The sequence below is a fragment of the Bos taurus genome, chromosome 4 (assembly GCF_002263795.3).
Source record: "Bos taurus isolate L1 Dominette 01449 registration number 42190680 breed Hereford chromosome 4, ARS-UCD2.0, whole genome shotgun sequence".
Taxonomy (NCBI): Eukaryota; Metazoa; Chordata; class Mammalia; order Artiodactyla; family Bovidae; genus Bos; species Bos taurus.
The window spans coordinates 107,944,453-107,964,899 of record NC_037331.1 but is presented as its reverse complement, the minus strand read 5'-3'; the positions used below and the strand labels follow the sequence as shown (position 1 = coordinate 107,964,899).

Here is a 20,447-nt window from a genome sequence, read left to right as displayed (position 1 = left end):
ATATTTGATATAAAATTACTGTATTTTATTTCAGCCATTTCATAAGGATGCAGTGTTACCTTGTGGTTTTGAGTTTCCCAGTGGAGTTTAACACATTGTCTTGTGCTTATTTACCATCTCTGTGCCTCTGTTTTCCTTTTAAGAATTTTCTAAAAATACATTTCTTGTAACGTTCATGCAAGTCTTTGGCGGGGGCAGGGGGAACACAGGAAAAACTGATCTGTTTTAGGTTTTTCGTTTGGTGTTTGCCATAGCAGTTGCTTCTGCATTTTCAAACTGGGGCTTCTTCGCTAGAAGTTATTTTATATAACCAGTTATCTAAGGTCCTTTTTAATGTTTTGTTTTCCTGTTTCCTTTGATTTAGGAGTAATGAAAACAAACAAAGAAACCCAAACATACCCAAGCCCAAACAATAAAACTGCTGTGAACACTTACTAATAACATGTCTCTCCTACAAACTTTGTGTTTTCAACTTTTATTAAACTTTTTTTGATAACGCTTTCAATTGTTAACTACGATTAGTATTAAAAAATATTTCCACTGTACAGAGACACCTTTCGGCAAATACAATGTAGAGAACAGTGGGAGAAGAGCTATTCAAAATTTTACATGTCTCATGATGCAGGGAACCCAAAGCTGGTGCTCTGTTACAACCTAGAGGGTAGGATGGGGAAGGAGGTGGGAAGGAGGAACATATGTATACCTATGGCTGCTTCATGTTGCTATATGGCAGAAACGATCATAGTATTGTAATTATCCTCCAATTAAAAATAAAATAAAAAAAAATTTAAAAGCTTTACGTGTCTCATTGTAAGGAGAATGTAGGCAAGTCCATAGGGTATAATATCAATGGAACAGTAAAACTGTGAAAGATGATACAAGGCCAAGAACAGCAAGAAATATTTTACGGAATGTGGTCAAGCATTGGACAAAACAACAGTATAGGGAATACTAAAAAGTTGTAAACATGTTTGTCTGTTGCTTAAGACAGGAAGTTGAGTCATCTCTGACTCCTTTAGCATTACCCTCCACATCTAGGTCTCTCGCCAGTCCAGTCGCTTCCAGCTGCCAGATATATCTTGAAGTACACCCAAGTGTCTCTGCTTTAAGTGCTGCAAATCTCATCTAAGCAACCATCTCTGCTGGTCACCTCTAGTCTCCTAAAGTCATCACTTCCACTCTTGTCTCCTTCTAATCTGTTCTCAACTTAAAAGGAAGGAAGCTCTTTAACACTTAAGTCAGAATAGAACACTCTCAAACTGAAAACCCATCGTGGCTTCCTTTTATACTTAAACTCTGTTCAGCACCATGACCTGCTTAATATGGTCCTTGACTGCCTCTCAGTTTTATCTCTTAAAGCTATTCCCTTATCTGCCTAAACTCCAGAGCAACTGGCCTTCTTTTAATTATTTAAAAAAATGAGCTTTTTCATGCCCTGATAAGTCATGTTTTAAAGAGTAAGACTAATTTATCTCTAAGAATGTTCTCAGATAAAACTTACAAACTAAGAAATGGCATAGTAAGGCATTTATTCAGCCCCTTGAAGCTCTTTAATTGTCCTTTGTTCCACCTGGTTATAACTCTTGGCCTAAAGGAGGCCCAAAATGAATTGTTGGGTAATTATCTCTTGCTTTTAACAGGAGCCCAATGATTCTTCTTCTTTTCATCTATTCTAGAAATACTATCCCTATTTCTTCTCCCTCTACTCTTACTCATAGCCATCAAACAGTCCTCCCACACACACTTTTTTTTCCCCTAACTAGGAAGAAGAATTAGCTTGATTGTGCTCAGTTAGAAAAGGAGCGTAGTTAATTATGAAATTAACATATATGAAATTCTTGTTAGTTGGTAGTAAAAATATGCACTTCTCAGTTTCTAGTTATTTTGTATTAAGGCCCAATTGATGAAATTATTCTATTATTATTACCATGTAGAGTTAATGATTTTTTGTTTAAAAGAATCAGTTTGTTTGCTAGAAACTGTCATGTAGTAAATTGTGTTAAACTATTCTGAAGATGTCAGAGGTACTTGGAAAGGTACAGGTATGAACTGACAAGGTATTCTATTTCTACAAAATAAGATACATGTATTTCTTATTTGTGTGACAAATATCTGATTTTGATGCCTTTTCACTATTGATGCAGAAATAAATCTCTCAATTGAAATATGACTTGATATAAGTTCTGAGATCTAATACCACTGATCCATTAAAAAAGGAGAGGAGAAGGAATTCTGGCGCTAAATGAACAGGCAGAGGAGGGAGACTGGCTCGGTATCTTGGGTCTTCTCCCATTAGGGTACACATTTGCATCAGTTTCGTTTAAAAGCCTTTACTTTTGCCAGGTGAACCAGCCACCATCATTACTATTTTCTTTTATTCCAGCTCTTCTCGGTAGTTCTAGGCGCTTAATTATTTTTGCTCATTCATAGAAATCTGCCACATCTCGTTATTTTGTCAGTGCCACTTTACCAGCATTACAAAACGAACTGAGCCAATAGAAGCCGTCATTCTCACGCCGTCTGGCAGTTACATCTCTGATGGTGGTTTCTCATCTGATATGGGGGAGGAAGTGAGCCACCCAGCACACAGTCAGAAGGATCTGACTGTTCTCACCAGTGGCAAATAATTTAGTAATGGAGTCTCAAATAAATAGGAGGCGCAAATAGAGAGGGTATGGATTTTTGCTGGAAGATTGCCTAGAATAGTATAGGTATTAATATGTACAGTTGGTAGAAGAGGTCTTACTGAAGATTCAGAGAGTCTAAAAGAGAGGATAAGATGGTAGGTTTGCATAGTTTGCATCTGGGATGAATTGGAAGGCAGTTGAGCTAGGACATAAGTTGCTTTGTTAATTCTCCAGACATTGGTAGCTAGGATGAATGTAGCTTCTGGGTGATAGTCATGTTTTTAAGTTGAAATTTTTAAGAATAGTGATGAGCAATCTGCCTTACAGCTGGATGTGATGGGATCCCGGGCATCCTGAAGAACTGTAAGTGGTCTTCCAGTTTGGGCATTGGGAGTGATTTTTGCCAGCTAGGGGATATTTTCCATTGTCTGTGGATTTTTGGTTGTCACAACCCGGGTACTACTGGCATCTAGTGGGTAAGGGCACAGACACTGCTGAATATCTTACAATGTACTGGACAACCCCTCACAACAAAGACACAGGGAATTCGCTGGCAGTCCAGTAGTTAGGAGTTGGGGCTTTCACTGCCCAGGGCACGGGTTCAGTCCCTGGTTGGGGAACTAAGATCCCACAAGCTGTAAGGCACAGCCTTAGTAGCAAGGTTGAGCAGCCCTGTATTTTAACCAATACCAACAAAGGTCTGTTATGTTTCCTTATTTCCTGTAGATTGAGTATGCATATTTGCTGTCTTGTCCTTACAGAATGGCTAGTCTTTAGTAGAAATTTAATGATGGAGAAGGCACGCACCCTTAATCATTCCCAACAACTCACCTTTGGACAGACCTGCATATGCTGGCTTCATTTACAAGACCCTGTTTTTCTGCACCACTTCCCTCTTTGTAGTTTTTACACTTTATGAGCTTTACTCATCTTTGAGGAAAATTTCCCTGTGCCACTTTAGGATAAACAGTTTGATGTTTGGCTATTATTAAGTTTTCTTAGTAGTGAGATATTTGGTGTCACTAAGTGTTAAAGAGGTACCTGATTATAGACTTTATAAATAGCATCAAAGATGACTAAATATCATACTTTATCTCCATAGCGCATAACTAGGAGAGGAGGAAGCAGAAGGTGGCAGAGAGAAAGGATAATAGAATTTACACAGCAGCATTTACTTAAAGATAATAAAAAAATTTCATTACATGACATGAACCAGCCCATTAGGACTAGCACAGCACTCTGCACGGAGATGTTCAGTATAAATACCATTTGCTTTTTATTTGAAATAAGGATAATTCTGTGTTACTGACTTGACTAAAATTTAAAGAGTGTTCCACTCACTATTTGTGGGATATTATAAATAATGTGAGCTCTTTTAATAATTGCACATAAATATACTGTAAATTAAACCTTTCATCTAAAACTACGAAAGAGTTATCTAAACAGCAATTAATTATGCACTTTGGTACTCCTGTGAGTGAAGTACATTGTTGCTGTCTCTTTCAGAGAGCACAGATTTCCATGGAAGGCTTTGAATGAAAGTTTTCCCCCCATGAAATAACCTCTCAATAGGGAAAGCATGGTAGTCCATCTGTTAACCATGAACTGACTGATCTGGATCATAGTTGAGGCTTTGCAGGTGAGAGTGTGTACAAATAATAAGCCAGCTACCTACAAAAATATTTACTTCCTCTTAAGACCTTGATCCAGTACAGACTTGAGACATAATGTCGTATTCTCCAACCAATAGGAAGATTATGTGTCTTTGAAGTAGAAATTAATATTTGGATTAGTTAAGGCTCCTTTAGTTTCAAATGACAGAGAACCCAGCTCAAACTGGGCTGAGCCGAAAAAGGGGGATTTATTAGCTCATGCAGTCAAATAGGCTATTGCTAGGACTACAGGGCGGAGAAGGCAATGGCACCCGACTCCAGTACTCTTGCCTGGCAAATCCCATGGATGGAGGAGCCTGGTGGGCTGCAGTCCATGGGGTCGCCAGCAGTTGGACACGACTGAGCGACTTCACTTTCACTTTTCACTTTCATGCATTGGAGAAGGAAATGGCAACCCACTCTAGTGTTCTTGCCTGGAGAATCCCAGGGATGGGGGAGCCTGGTGGGCTGCCATCTATGGGGTCACACAGAGTCAGACATGACTGACGTGAATTAGCAGCAGCAGCAGCAGCAGCAGCAGGACTACAGGGACTCAGACAGCACTCTTGTTTCTTAGCCTTGCCTTCGTATATTGGCTCTATTCTCTGTGCTGACGTGATAGTCCATCACAGAGCCAAACTTCTTCCATCCAGTCTCTCAGGTGGCGACAGCAGAAAAGAGAACCCGGGAGGTCTCCTTAGGATTCATTACCTTTGATTGGATCACATCTCTGTCTCTGAATCAGTCTCTCTGGGCAGGGTATATAACATCATGGATTGAGCCATGTGCCAAATCTGGGTAAGATTTAATGCCACTTATAGGTAGAGAGTGCAAGAGTGGGGTTACCTTGATGAAAATTAGTTATGCAAAAAATAAATCTTTACCTTAACCCTGTCTTCTGCAGAAGTACCATATAAATACATATGAGCTACTTTAAAAAAATATATGGTTCTGTACAAGAGTCTTGATATATTTTACCAATATTCAACTGCTGATATTTAAGTTTGCTGGCAGTTTTTTCAGGATTACACATAATATCACAGTGACTATCTTTGTCTATATGTCCTGTGAATTTGGGCAAGTTTTATAGAGACTACATAGAATTTCTGGATCAAAGGTTGTGCACGTTTAAATTTTTATAAATCTGCCAAACTGTCTCTCAAAATTATAATTTTATCAACAGCATGTAAGAGAATTTGTTTCCCCATGTTACTTCCTTCTCATTTTATCTTTGTTGTCTCTCCAGTTCCTGAAACATTTCGTGAGTTTGGTAAAATATATATAATACTCTTTATTTTGCATTAGAATCAGTGTACTTGGGAGTAGTTCGGTCATAAGACTAATAAGTAGGTGATCTAGACTGGAATCAAAATGTATCTTTCAGATGGCTAAGACTGAAAAATATTTCTTTCACTTTAGTTTACTTTTTCTTCCATCTTAATACTTGAAACCAATTTAATAGTCTGCTTTTCAGAAAATCAAATTATTTATGTCCAACTTTATTCAATAGAAATTAATGAAGTAACCGATTAGCCTCTGATTGTGAGTCAAACTCTTCAGTATTTGTCAGTAACAGTCATTTATATGATGCCAGGTTAAAAAAAAATGTTGAAGATGTATTTAATATGCTTACTGGTAGTACCAATATATACCAATATATATACCAATATATAAAGTTGATGTACAGATTTTAATGTATGTTAGTCTTCAGCTCATATCAGACTGATGCATAATAAACAACTATTCAACCATTGAAGTTGTAGTATTTGATAAATCTGCAAAAATTTTGCTGTATAAGCCAATAAAAATTTTACATTAAGAATAACTCATGCAGTAACTTCTATTCATTAAAGCTTGGCATAATTTAAATGATGATGGAGTGAGTATATATTTGAGGCTGACTCATGATTTATCAAAAATATCTTATTTGAGAATGTCCTTTACTTTTTTTAGTTCTTTACTTATTTTTTTTCAAGTTGGTTGCTTTCATTAATAGTGATATTTCTTTACTCAGGTTTCAAGTTGCTGTCAACAAATTCCTGCCAGCATTATGTAATGCATGCGTGAAACTTTATTTTCCAAATGCCATTTTATTTAAGTATATGGGAAATACTTTAATTGGATTTAAAAGTGAGATTTAAAAGTGGTTAAGTATCTTTTTTTGATAAACATTATTCATAACAAAATAAAATAGCTTTAGGAGGTACTGGAACTTATTTTTTTTCTTACAGATGGCTTGTACCCCAATCCCAGCTTCTAGGTAACGAAAGAGTGGTCCACAGATTTTATGAAGCCATTTAAAGCAGGAATTTTGTTTGTTTGTTCAGTCACTCAGTCATGTTTGATTTTTTGCACAACCCCGCAGACTGTAGCCCACCGGGTTCCTCTGTCCATGGGATTTCCCAGGCAAGAATACTAGAGTGGGTTGCCATTTTCTTCTCCAGGGGATCTTCCCAACCCAAGGATCTAAGTGGCGTTTCCTGCATTGTCAGGCAGATTCTTTACCATTGAGCCACCTGGGAAGCCCTTAAAACAGGAATAGATGTGTATAAATTTACTTCCTCTGACTTAGGTGTTTCTCTTTTAATTAACTGCTCTAAAAATACCAATTTAAATCAGGGTATGAGAAATAATAGGCATGGGGAAACAATTTTGGATAATAAAAGTAACACTGATTTTTAACTGAACAAGAGTTAATAATAACAGTGTTACAGATTTGTCCACTGAATTAATCTCTCCTCTCCCTGTTGCATTGCGTTGCGTTCCTTCTGTCCTGGCCCTCATCAGCATCTACAGTGCGATGCATGTATGCAATTCTGTTTCTCCTTTTTCCACGAAAGTGAGAGTCTGGAGAGCTAGTTCTTTCTGGTATTCATCTTTCTGTTCTGTTTAGGGCCTGCCACATAATAGGTATAAATGTTAAATTCATCTGATCTCTGCAAAATAATATAGTGCAATAACTTGACAAGTCACTGTTGACAATCCTTGGCCACTACTTTTATATTTTAATTTTACTTCAGTGACTCAATTTTTACATAAAAAGATCCCATAGATGTGTAAATTTTGTTTACAGAGAAATGTTTTATGTACTCTGAGGGTAATTACTGATAGTTTTACCATCTGTTTCTATTTATCAGTATTTCCCATCTCCCTGTTCATTTGTTTGGCTGAGTCTTTTATGTGTGAGATTCTTTATCCATTTAGCTTTTGATGTCTTTGAAATTTTAGTTTTTGATATTTAGAATATCATATTTTAATATGATATTAATATATATTTAATATGATATTAAATTAAATTAATATGATATTAATAATAGAATATTTTATGATGTTCTGCAAGTTATGTTTATGGTATAACTTGAATTTGAGTCCCATTCTTTAAAGGGAAATGTGTGTTGTTGGTTAATTGGTAAAATGATACATCTCTCTTAGATATGTTTGTAAAACCTCTTATTTTTGTTTTGCACTTTTTAAGAACCTTAGACTTTTCTAGGAACACAATGCTTTTTTAGTGTTTATTTTCATTTTAACAGGAGTGGAGAAAGAGGACTAATGTTTGTTGAATGCTTACTATGCTCCAGTACTGTGATGAGCACGATATATCATTATATAATGACAAACAGTTGTCATTAATTGCTTAATGACTCTGTCGAAGGTGATACTATTACAGTTTACAGATGAAGAAGCTGAAGCAAAAAAAGAATATCTTTTTTCCCCCCAACTTGGTCTCTGTTTTATTTCTGGTGTAATGTAGGACCCAGAAAACTATCTTATGTATATCATGGATGAGCAGAAAATTCACTGGGATCTTTACCATGCCAATATGATCAGTTCGTTATCCTTTCACCCCACCTGTCAGTGATTACCTAGAAATCTGGAGGTAGATATGACTGAATATAAACACTCTTTTAAGTGTATAGCTAAATTTGCAGAATGGGAAGGTGATCTCATCAGTGTAATTCAATGAAGAGGTAGCTCTAAAAAATACAGCTGTCTCTTGGTTTCTGTGAGAGGCTGGATCCCCTGAGATACCAAAATCCACAGACGCTGAAGTCACTTATGTGAAATGGTAAAGGAATACAGTTGGCCCTCTGCATCCACGGATTTCACTTTCACAGATCCAAGAGCAGTCCGTATATTAGAAACCTTTGGATCTGGAGGGCCAACTGTAGTTTATTTCTTCTGAAACTGCTGGTGTCCATGCTCTTTGCTTATTTTTATGGCCTTGTGATTGGTTTTAACAGCTTTGTGGGAACAGGAATAAGACTTTGGTTTGTTCAGGGTGAGGAATTAGCCTCTTTAGACATCTCAACATTCTCTCGTGTATCACCCAGGATTTAAAATAAAAAGTTTGATTTGAAATTAATAGGTAAAAGATTTTTTTATTAAAGAAAAGAATAAAGGGGATGAATTGATGCTAAGACTGACATTTCTAGGAAAATTAGATATTAGAGAAGTAACAACAGAGATAGTAGACCATGGATTAAAACAATTTCAAGGAATGATTGACCAGTAACTTCAAATCCTAGGGTGATGTCACAGAAAAAACATGAGAAGGCAAGCAATAAAAAGTCCCAGTTAGAGGGGCAGCTGGGCTTTTTTTGCTTTATTTGATATCTTAGGATTTTTTCCAAGTTTCAGTCAATTTTGTAACACCTCTATTTTTACAGTCACACATATCTAGATTATTAGTTACTTCATATTTTAGAGTAAACTTACCGTGTTATGCTTATGATTTATTTTTAAGAGGAACCTTCTGTATCACAATAAAATATGGAAACCCTTGAAAGTGAAAGTCGCTCAGTCATGCCCAACTCTTTGCAGCCCCATGGACTGCAGCCTGCCAGGCTCCCCTGTCCGTAGAATTTTCCAGGCAAGGATACTGGAGTGGGTTGCCATTTCCTTCTCCAGGGGATCTTCCTGACCCAGGGATTGAACCCAGGTCTCCTGTACTGCAGGCAGATTCTTTACTGACTGAGCTACCAGGCAAGCCCTATGGAAACTCTTAAAATCTGCCGTAAATAAAAACTTTCTATAAAAACTCATAAAATTAAGGAGGAAAGTTATAAGCTATGTCCTCTTGCCTTTGAGCCCAAGGCCTGTCTTCTGTTAAAAAGAAGAAAAAGCAAGCTTTAAGGGTTGCTGAGGATATCATATATGTCTTCCTCTTTATTTAATAGGAAGAATTGGAAAAGGTGGAAAAAGGAAATGTACTTTGTCTTAGGCAATTCTGTCTTATTTGTGTGTGTGATGGGTACGATGGTTTTTAGTTCCAGCAACATTGTTGGCTGAATGTGAAATGTGGAGGGAAGCATGACCGTGTGTGTGTCTGAGTGTTTTAACATTCATCGTGTGATAGAATGCTGCTCTGAGCTTCCTATATTGAAAGATTCTTTGTTTTTTCTTTTTGAAGCTCTTTTAAGAGCCTGTGCTGATGGAGGTGCCAACCACTTATATGACGTCACAGAAGGAGAGAGGGAGAGGTAAGCTTTCTTTCAGCCAGTGTCTGTTACATCAGTTCTGCTTTTGAGCTTGTTTTATTTTTTTCTTAGTAAATTGTGGTTGTTCATTTTCCTTCAAATTCTTACAGAAAACCACCTCAGAGAGAGAGCAAACTGCTTAACCATGTTGTATTAGTCTTTGCTTTGAGTTGTATTTGTTAATAGAAATAGGCCAATCATACTCTTCTTAAAAAAATTCTATTTCAAAAGTCTTTTAAAATAACATTATCAAATATCAGTACATGTGAGGACTTTTGATATTGACTAAAATAATGGTAACTTGAGTTTTTATTCAAATAGTTTAAAGGAATACAAATTGATCTTATATAAAATCCTGTTGTAGAAGGTGCAAGATTTTTATAATAGTATTGAGTAAAACTCAGCATAATTTAACTTAGTTCTGAGTTGTGCACACATGCACTTTTAAGAGAGAACTAATTTATTTCTTAATGATTTGTCACCTGTACACTCTGGTTTTCCAGATTTTGGCATGGTGAGCTATTTTTAGATATGGTGAGCTATTTTTAGACATGAGAATATGTTTGATGAAAGCACAATTTAAATCTAGCTCACTGCCAACATGTGTCTAGTTCATCCTCTTGGCAAAGACAATTTATAGTGTAGGTATAAGTAGACTAGCTATGAAATTTAGTTCCACATGTGTTACTAAATGTACTAGAATATTTACAGTTTGAGAAATCACCTCCTTGCTGTAAAAAATCAAAGTATTATGATTCAGCATATCATGGGTATGAATTAAATACACGTATTTTGAAATGAGGTAAAATACATCTTTATGACATCAAAATTTTTACTTCACATTTCTAATGGAGATGCTTTTTGAAAGCACCTGGTTGCTTATAGAAGAAAGGCATGTTTTCTTTGAGATTGGACATATGTAGATGTATAATCAAAAAACATAGCCACAGTGACAGCCTAGGAAGCAATTTAAATTATTAACATGTCGTGCTTTTTATTTATTTTTTTTTGATAAGAACTTTTAAGATTTATTTTCAACAATTTTCAAACATGAAAGGTGGCATTGTTAACTATTGTCAGAATCCTGTACATTATCACACCCCCAGGACTTAGAAGTAGAAGTCTGTACTTTTTTTTTTAATGAATTTATTTTTTATTGAAGGATAATTGCTTTACAGAATTTTTGTGTTTTCTGTGAAACCTCAGCATAGATTGGCCATAGGTATACATATATCCCTTCCCTTTTGAAACTCCCTCCCATCTCCCCGCCATCTCACATTTCTAGGGTAATATAGAGCCCCTGTTTGAGTTTCCTGAGCCATACAGCAAATTCCTGTTGGCTCTCTATTTTACATATGGAGGACAGTGTGGAGATTCCTTATAAAACTAGGAATAAAACCACCATATGACCCACTCCTGGGCATATACCCTGAGGAAACCAACATTGAAAGAGCCGCATGTATCCCCTTGTTCATTGCAGCACTATTTACAATAGCTGGAACATGGAAGCAACCTGGATGTCCATCGACAGATGAATGGATAAAGAAGTTGTGATATATATACACAATGCAATATTACTCAACCATAAAAAGGAATACATTTGAGTCAGTTCTAGTGAGGTGGATGAACCTAGAACCTACTATATAGAGTGATGTGAGTCAGAAAGAGAAAGATGCATACCGTATTCTAACACATATATATGGAATCTAGAAAAATGGTACTGAAGAATTTATTCACAGGGCAACAGTGGAGAAACAGACATAGAGAATAGACTTGTGCTTCTTTATTTTTAAACTTTGTGGATTCCTTTGACTGTATTTCCTACAACCTGACATGGGCAGGATGTGAAAAAATACTCAAGTATGTGTTATAAGAAGTGTCCAGCCAGTTTTTGCAGTGAGGAGCATAATGGCCATGAAGGCAAGATTTGAACAGGTGCTTTTGCTGACCAGCAATCTGGCACCGAGTGCCATTTCTCTAATGATGGGTGTAGCTTATGAATATAATTGTATGAAGCAGAGCTGTGAAAGGAATCGACACAGTTTTCAGTCTTCCTTGAGCATAAGAACCGTCTAGAATGCCTATGAAAAAACATAGATTTCGGTCCTGATTACTTTTATTGGATGGAACTGGACACTAGTAAGACAGATAACATCCAACGTATTTACTCTCATTTGAAAATAACGCACATCACCAATTTGGGAATGAGTGCCATTATTTTTGCCCAAATTTCAAAGGAATCATTTCCAGTACTTTTGAACACATTTATAAGTAACCTTAGGGAACTCTTCCAAGAAGATTTATATGATTTATCTAACAATTATGTGTCTGTATATGAAGATGTTTAAGAAGAAAATGTACTTGGTGTTGATTTCTGAGTTATAATAATGTGTTTGCCGTGGTACACGTCTGAAACTTGGGGGCATGGTTGGCTGGGGTGAGGGTAGAGTCCTTAAAGGGAGATGAGTGAGGCTAACTGCTTCATGTGGGAATTAAAGCCTTGGAATAAATCTCATTAAATCCAAACCCTAACCTGTTAAACTAATTGGACGTAGCTGACTAAACATGGTTCCTGTTAGCTGTATTTTTAACAGAAAAGCTTTACAATGGAAAGAGAAGAAATATTCATGAGTTTTGGAAAGCCAAGTTAGGGATGTGGACCACTGCTTCACTTGTTCTTGATTTTTATTTATTCAGTGTCCTAATCTACAATATAATACCTTAGAATTATGCAATAAAGCATGAATATGTAGGGAATCATCTTTAATTGGAGAGAAAGTGGGATCTTTACACATTAGGAATGGAAAGAAGGAAGACTTAATGTAGACAGTAGCAGAGGAGCAGGGTTTGCAGAGGGATGGTGCTGAGGGAAATTCAGTGGTACCCTCACGTCTGATCCTGTACTGAATGCATTCAGCCTTCTGCATCTTTCACAAAGGTTTGTCTTTGTGTCAACTTTGAAGGTGCAGTTCAGTTTAGTTCAGTTGCTCAGTCGTGTCCAACTCTTTGCCACCCCATGAATCGCAGCACGCCAGGCCTCCCTGTCCATCACCAACTCCCAGAGTTTACCCAAACTCAGTCCATCGAGTTGGTGATGCCACCCAATCGTCTCATCCTCTGTCGTCCCCTTTTCCGCCTGCCCCCAGTCCCTCCAAGCATTGGTCTTTTCCAATGAGTCAACACTTCGCATCAGATGGCCAAAGTATTGGAGTTTCAGCTTTAGCATCAGTCCTTCCAAAGAACACCCAGGACTGATCTCCTTTAGGATGGACTGATTGGATCTCCTTGCAGTCCAAGGGACTCTCAAGAGTCTTCTCCAACACCACAGTTCAAAAGCATCAATTCTTCAGTGCTCAGCTTTCTTTATAGTCCAACTCTCACATCCACACATGACCACTGGAAAAATCATAGCCTTGACTAGACAGACCTTTGTTTGCAAAGTAATGTCTCTGCTTTTTAATATGCTAACTAGGTTGGTCATAACTTTCCTTCCAAGGAGTAAGTGTCTTTTAATGTCATGGCTGCAGTCACCATCTGCAGTGATTTTTGGAGCCCCAAAAACTAAAGTCTGACACTGTTTGCACTGTTTCCCCATCTATTTCCCATGAAGTGATGGGACCAGATGCCATGATCTTAGTTTTCTGAATGTTGAGCTTTAAGCCAGCTTTTTCACTCTCCTCTTTCACTTTCATCAAGGTTACCTCTCTCCATTTACAAGGTGTTTTTCTTTTAAATAAGCCCTAAATGTTTTTGTTTACTGTTGAAAGCAATGCATGATGATTTGAATGTGTATTAGTGAGTTGGGAGAAACAGAAAGAAGAAAATAAAAATTACCTGTTACATCTCCCTACATAGCAAAGAGTTCCATTGAGTTCTGCCATTGGACTTCAGAAAATATGACTAATATTTCTTGTTCTGGTGAATGTAACCTCAATGAATGTAAATTCCCTTGTGCCTAGAAAATTTCCTGAGAGTATTAGACGCTCGAAAAATATTTGTTAATGGATATTTGGTTACAGTTGTTCTGTTCTCTCTTCCCTAAGGTTTTGAGTGACTTTGACTGATGGCCTGTGTATTTTGGGTAACAAGATTGCCTCTACTCTGAGAGCTGATAGGTTCTGATTTGAGGGTATGTTCAGTCTGTATATGAGACTGAGGAGGGTGGAGATCCAGTCAGCGAGACACAGAATGGGCACTGCCAGTGAGAGCTGGATCTGAGCAGTGGTTGTAGACTTGAGATGAAAGAGGAAGGAATTTTATGAAGACTCAGTCTTCATACAGTGAGACTTGTATACTCTTAACTGTTTCCCTCAGCCCAGATGTCTGTTTTTGGAAATGTGGAGTAGTAAGTTTGGGTAAGATGTGTAGACTAATACCCCTAGTTCTGAAGCTGCAGCCTGATACTGACTCCAGTCTCACATTTATGTATTGGTAGTGGTCTGTGACTGAAAGTCCTTTGGCGGCTTCACAGCATCTGCCTCCTGTCTTCTCTCAAGTAGGTAGAATCCTGGTCAGAATCCAGATGGTGAAGCCTGGCCCCATGGTCAGAATAATCACAGGACGCAGAGATGAGGGGGGAAAATACAAGAGAAGCAGGGTAGGAATCGCTAGGAAGGTTTTGTGGAGCAGACTTTTTTCTTGTTCATCATTGATAGGCATTGGAGGTTTGTTTCATTTTTGTATTGGTGGTTTTATTGACATTGTATTAGATCAGAAAAGTATAAATTGTCCACACTGAAGAATATTGCATGGTTGTTGTTCATACTAGTAAGTGATAGTGATGACGGGAGGGTTATGCTCTCCCCGCATACCCCCACCGCTCTCCTCCCATACCCCAGTTACTCTTTTTTTCTGCATCTTTAACAGATACTCTAAGAGAAGGAAATAGCAGCCCACTCCAGTACTCTTGCCTGGAAAATTCCGTGGACAGAGGAGCCTAGGAGGCTCCAGTCCATGGGGTTGCACAGAGTCGGACATGAGTGAGAGACCTCACTTCCACTGTCTTTCTACGGGAAGAACAGGTGCTGCTCTAGTCAGTTTTTAACCAGGGTCTGAAGAGCAGTCAGCTGTGACTGTAATTGCCAGCATTGCCCACCGCATGCGTGTGCGTGTGTGCTGGGTTGCTCCAGTTGCGTCTGACCCTTTGCGACCCCCACAGACTGTAGCCCGCCAGGCTCCCCTGTCCCTGGGATTCTCCAGGCAAGAATACTGGAGTGGGTTGTCATGCCGTCCTCCAGGGGATCTTCCCGACTCAGGGGTGGAACCCACATCGCTTACGTCCCCTGCCTCTACCACTAGTGCCACCTGGGAAGTCATAATGAATATTAAAAACAAGCATACAGACACACAGAGAATTGCACAGGTATAATGATAAAACTCAGGCATCGAACCCAGGTCTCCCGCATTGTAGGCAGACGCTTTACCGTCTGAGCCACCAGGGAAGTCTGGAATGATAAAACTCAGTGAATTTTCACAAAGGAGGGCACAGTAATGTAAACAGTACTGAGACCAGCAAGAGTATTATCCCAGCACTGGGCTACCTTCCTCATGTTCTCCATTATTGCCAACCCACCCTCAAAGGAAACTACTGTCTGACCTAGTGAATGTTAGATTTTTTTTCTCTACTTTTGGGCTTCATAAAATAAAATCATAATACATTGAATTTTTAGTAGATGGACATTTTTTTGGGATAAAGACTCCTCAGCTCTCTGAATCTGAAAAAAAATTGAAGAAACATTACTGGAGGTGCTTATAGGAGAATTGCAGTCACACTAATTACTTTAAGAGATGAAGAGAGTTATGGAATTAAGTAGAAGAGAAAATAAGAACTATACAGAGGCAAAATCTATGGTACAACATAAGTAGTGTGACAACGTGGGAGATATAGCTTATACTGATCATTTAAAAACATAATGCCTTTAAAGGTAGGTAAGCAATTGTAAACTTTATTCTATTAGAATCTAGTTAAGGCAAACTGACTTAAACAGAAAGCTTTTTTCTCTCTATGATAACCCATTGACAGAAATAAGAATGTAGCATTTAAATTGTGATTCATTCATTCGTTCAAGCATTTATTGAATACCTTTAATAGTTAGGCATTTGGATGGGTTTATAAATATGTGTGCGTGCTGAGTCACTTCAGTCATTTCTGACTCTCTGCAGCCTCACGGACTGTAGCCCACCAGGCTCCTCTGTCCATGGGATTCTCCAGACAATACTGGAGTGGGTTGCCATTTCCTCCTCCAGGGGGTCTTCTTTACCACTAGCACCAAGTTTCTGTTCCCTGAGAATCAGTGTTTGCTTTTGCCGATCTCACCAGCCATGCCCAGTCTCCTTCCTGTGTTCTCCCAAACCCTTTCTCCCCACTGCCTGGGTCCAGACCCTTTCTCAGGCTGATCTTCAGCTTGAACACGTTGGTACCACCCATAATCCATTCCCACTGTCTGGCTGTCCATTCTTACTGGTCAGAATTTATAGAGCCTTTGCATATGTTTCTCTGGTGTCTCAGATGGTAAAAGTGTCTGCCTACAATGCAGGAGACCCGGGTTCGATTCCTGGGTTGGGAAGATCGCTGGAGAAGGCAATGGCAACCCACTCCAGTACTCTTGCCTGGAAAATCCCATGGATGGAGGAGCCTGATAGGCTCCGGTCCATGGGGTCGCAGAGAGCTCCATATGACTGAGCGACTTCACTCACTCACTCACTGCATATGCTAACTTTTTTTGTAGGAAAACTGTCCAGCTGAAATGCTGTCTGCCCCATGGGGCTCCCCTCTCTGCCCGGCCTGGACATCTCTTATGCCATAGTGGTACTTATAAATTACAGTGTTACGTTAACATTTTACCTTGATTTAGAGCTGTAAAGACATACCTTTTACTAGGTTGTAAATTTCTGGTGATCTCTTGTCCTGTAACTTTGCATAATACTTGGTAATTATTTACTTTCCCATTGTATCTTGTGATTTAGCTGTATGTAGATGTATCTTATCTCCCTCCTTAGGTGGTGAACTCCTGGAAGGTGGTGATCATAATTAATCTTCTTTATGTGCCTTGTAATACCCAGTACATTAATGAGCATCCAAGGATTTATTGAATTAATGATTTTTCTTTGATATTTTGGCAGAAATGTCACAAAGACTAAGGTTTTTTATTTATTTTTTTTTAACAGTCAGGGATTTTTAAGCTACAGCATCAGCTATTGGAAGTGTCCTGGTGCTAGAGAAGAAACTTTGGGGATATATGTAAATATAAGTATATATTTTAATATTATTAGCATGCATAAACCAGCCATAGCTTATATCTCAAAACAGTTTCTGTTTTTTTGTCTGAACTTATGAGTAGTAGTATGTCTGGCTTACTTCTGGAATGTCTTACGTTACACTGTATTCTAATTCGTACTTGAGGAACAGTAGCAATTTTGTGCTCTCAGTCCCTCTCTTTTCAGGCAGGTAGCCCGGGTGTCCAGGTTGGGAATTGTTTAGTGAGAGTATGCATGGACTCATTAGTTAGGTCAGCATTCAGAATCGGATTCTGTGACTTTATTACTGTGAGGTGTGTTGCAAGTCATTTCACTTCATGGGCTGCAGTTTCTTGAAATGTGACCTTTTAGGAAGAGATCTATCTTCTAGCATTAACTCAGAGAAATCATGATGAGGAAACGTATCACTCTTGGGGCTGATTATATAAGACTTGGATGAGTTAAGAGGATGGAGGGTGGCCCTTCAAAGCTATGGTGTGTGATGAATTATAGAATAATTGGATAAGTATATGAGCTGTAAATAGTCTTTCATAGTTAATATTCTCTGTGCAGTAATTGTACAACCACTTAGGAAGCTTGTAAGAGCTTATCATATTGTGGTTAGAATCATGGAATATGATGTCTGGCTTCTGTGATTCTTTTTTGTTTTTAATCAGCTTTGTTCAGGAATAATTTCACACAATAAAATTGATTTTAAACATAGAGCTGAATTGGTTTTGAACTGGTGAACAGTTGTATTCATGACCACAGTCAAGATGTCTGCCATCCCCCAGATTTCCTTCCTGTGTCCTTGGCAGTTGATCCCTTACTCTCTGGCTCCTGCAACCTTCTAGAATATCATAAGAATAGTATTACAGGGTTTGTTTCTTTTGTCTGACTTTTTTACCCTATCAAATGCTTTTCATCTTGTTGTTGTGTGTAGTTTGAATATTTTTACTGTTGAGTAGGGCTCCATTATATAGATACACCACTATTTTGTTTGTTTGTATTGATGCTTTCATATTGTGGTGCTGGAGAAGACTCTTCAGAGGCCTTTGCACAGCAAGGAGATTAAACCAGTCAGTCTTAAAGGAAATCAACCCTGAATGTTCATTAGAAGGACTAATGGCTGAAGCTGCAATACTTTGGCTACATGATGCGAAGAGCTGACTCATTGAAAAAGACCCAGATGCCAGGAAAGATTGAGGGCAGGAGGACAAGGGGATGACAGGGATTGAGATGTTTGAATGGTATCACCAACTCAATGGAGTTGAGCAAACTCTGGGAGATAGTGAAGGACAGGGAAGCCTGGTGTGCTGAAGTCCTTGGGTCGCAAAGTGTCGGACCTGACTTAGCAACTGAACAGCATAATGCAACTGATGGACTTGATTCTTAAGAATTGCCTTTATTGTGGCAATCTGTTATTTTTTAGGTGTTTCTTTGGGAGGAATGTTAGTTCTTTTAGTTGGAACCAAACAAAAATTTCAACGTTGTCACTTCAACCCTAGAGGTTATGTAAGTAATAGTAGACATTCATATATAAGACCTATATTTTCTCTCAAGTGAAAATTCTGTACAAGCTTGGTCAATATTGTAGGTTTTTATGGAATAAGACAATAAAAGTAAAACTATTGTGTAATAACTTGGTGTCAAGTATCTGAATATACATCTCAATCTTAATAACCTCCGATATGTGTGACAATTGATTTGTCTTACCTGTGACTATAGTTTTCTCTGTGATAGGGATTTATTTTCAAGTATTCACGATGTAATTGAAAAAGTACTATGCTTTAACATGGCTTCCCTGGTGGCGCAGAGGTTAAAGTGTCTACCTGCAATGTGGGAGACCTGGGTTCGATCCCTGGGTCAGGAAGATCCCCTGGAGAAGGAAATGGCAACCCACTCCAGTATTCTTGCCTGGAGAATCCCACGGATGGAGGAGCTTGGTGGGCTACAGTCCGTGGGTCACAAAGAGTCGGACACGACTGAGCTACTTCACTTTCACATGCTTTAACATACATAGAAAGGAAACATTTACTTTGCTTAAGAGAAACCAAAGATCTTTGGGTTTGCTTGGTTCTATAAGCCTAAGCATAAGCAATATTTAGTCATTTTCTTTGGCAAGTTTTTATTAAAACGTATTTGTGCAGTCAAATTACTAAGCTCTGTAAGCATGTCAACATTATTGGATCTTTGAGTCAAATGATGGAAGGTAAACATGATTAGTATATTTAAAAGCAGATTTATAATGGAAGTCTTGGTATTAAAGAACCCTACACAACAAACTGTGAGGACATATTTATCTTGAATTATTGATTGGATTAGTAAGTAATATTTTTTAATCTGTTTATCAGATGCTATAAATCAGAGATCCCAAAGTTATCCATGCATGGCTCTGAATCATTTTGGGTATTGGAAGAGGGGGAAAATGTATATGCAGAGATGCTGTGTTTGTCAGATCATTCATGAAGTCAAAATAAATTTTCAGAGTGAGATCATTCTGAGCAGCTGCAGGAAGTCAGTTTACAACTAAATTTAATCAGAGGCATTGTTCTTTATGGCTATTCTATTTCATAAAGTATGTTCCTGACAAAACCTTTTTCCTTTCCTGTACTGTGGATGGCATCTTCAGAAATAAATTACCTTCAGATGATTTTTCAGAGAAACCTGGATCATCTGTCAAAAGTTTTGAGTAACACATGGCTCTATTAATTTTCCTTAAAAAAGCTTGGATTTTTTTTTTTAGCACTTGTTAATACTATTGAAGAACTCATGTATTTCATCACTTTTTTTGCTTGTGTTCAATATATTATTAGATTGCTGAGGTAAGTAAATATTGAGAGTAATCACATAATACCACATATATGTTGTATATTTATAATATATAATATATATACCACATGTATGTAATATATACTATACATTGTATATATAAAGTATATAATCACAGGATACCATATATATAATTATATGTGTATATATATAATTTTTAAACAATGGTGTGCATATATATATAATTTTTTAAAAAATGATGGAATCTGATTTTTCATTCGCATTTAAGTGAATGAGCATGTATGTATGTTTATAGACACACATAGCACACCTTGATTCATCCTGTATGATTTTTCGTTATTAAAATTTTGGTTTTGTGAGATTGGGCCAAGAAGAAGTGGAATAACTTCAACAACTAGATGGCATGTATGACTTATTGACACCTCATTATATGGGATGAAATTTGACTTGATGATGGGACCATACCTAAGCCAGCTGTGGCCTTCCTGTTGTTAACTGACGGAAAGGTGACAGCTGGAGTTCAGCTAGCAAGGGCTAGTCAGTGAAGCTTGTGGGAAACTAAACAAGTGGCAATTATACCAAGATGAGCCCCGAGCTGTCACTTGGAAACCTTGGTTGTGCTTCTAAGAGTTGTGTTCCTTGAAAACTTCAGTTTTGCC

General features: G+C 37.9%; 1 protein-coding gene across 3 annotated transcripts in view; it reads left to right on the top strand.

The window, feature by feature from the left end:
• Positions 1-20,447, top strand: part of TPK1 (thiamin pyrophosphokinase 1) — a 382,700-nt gene that overhangs the window by 136,247 nt on the left and 226,006 nt on the right. For all 3 annotated transcript variants that reach the window (XM_024990934.2, NM_001080370.1, XM_005205899.3), the window contains exon 4: positions 9,693-9,762. In XM_024990934.2, coding sequence (XP_024846702.1) covers positions 9,693-9,762 — 70 coding nt within the window. The remainder of the gene's footprint in view (positions 1-9,692; positions 9,763-20,447) is intronic.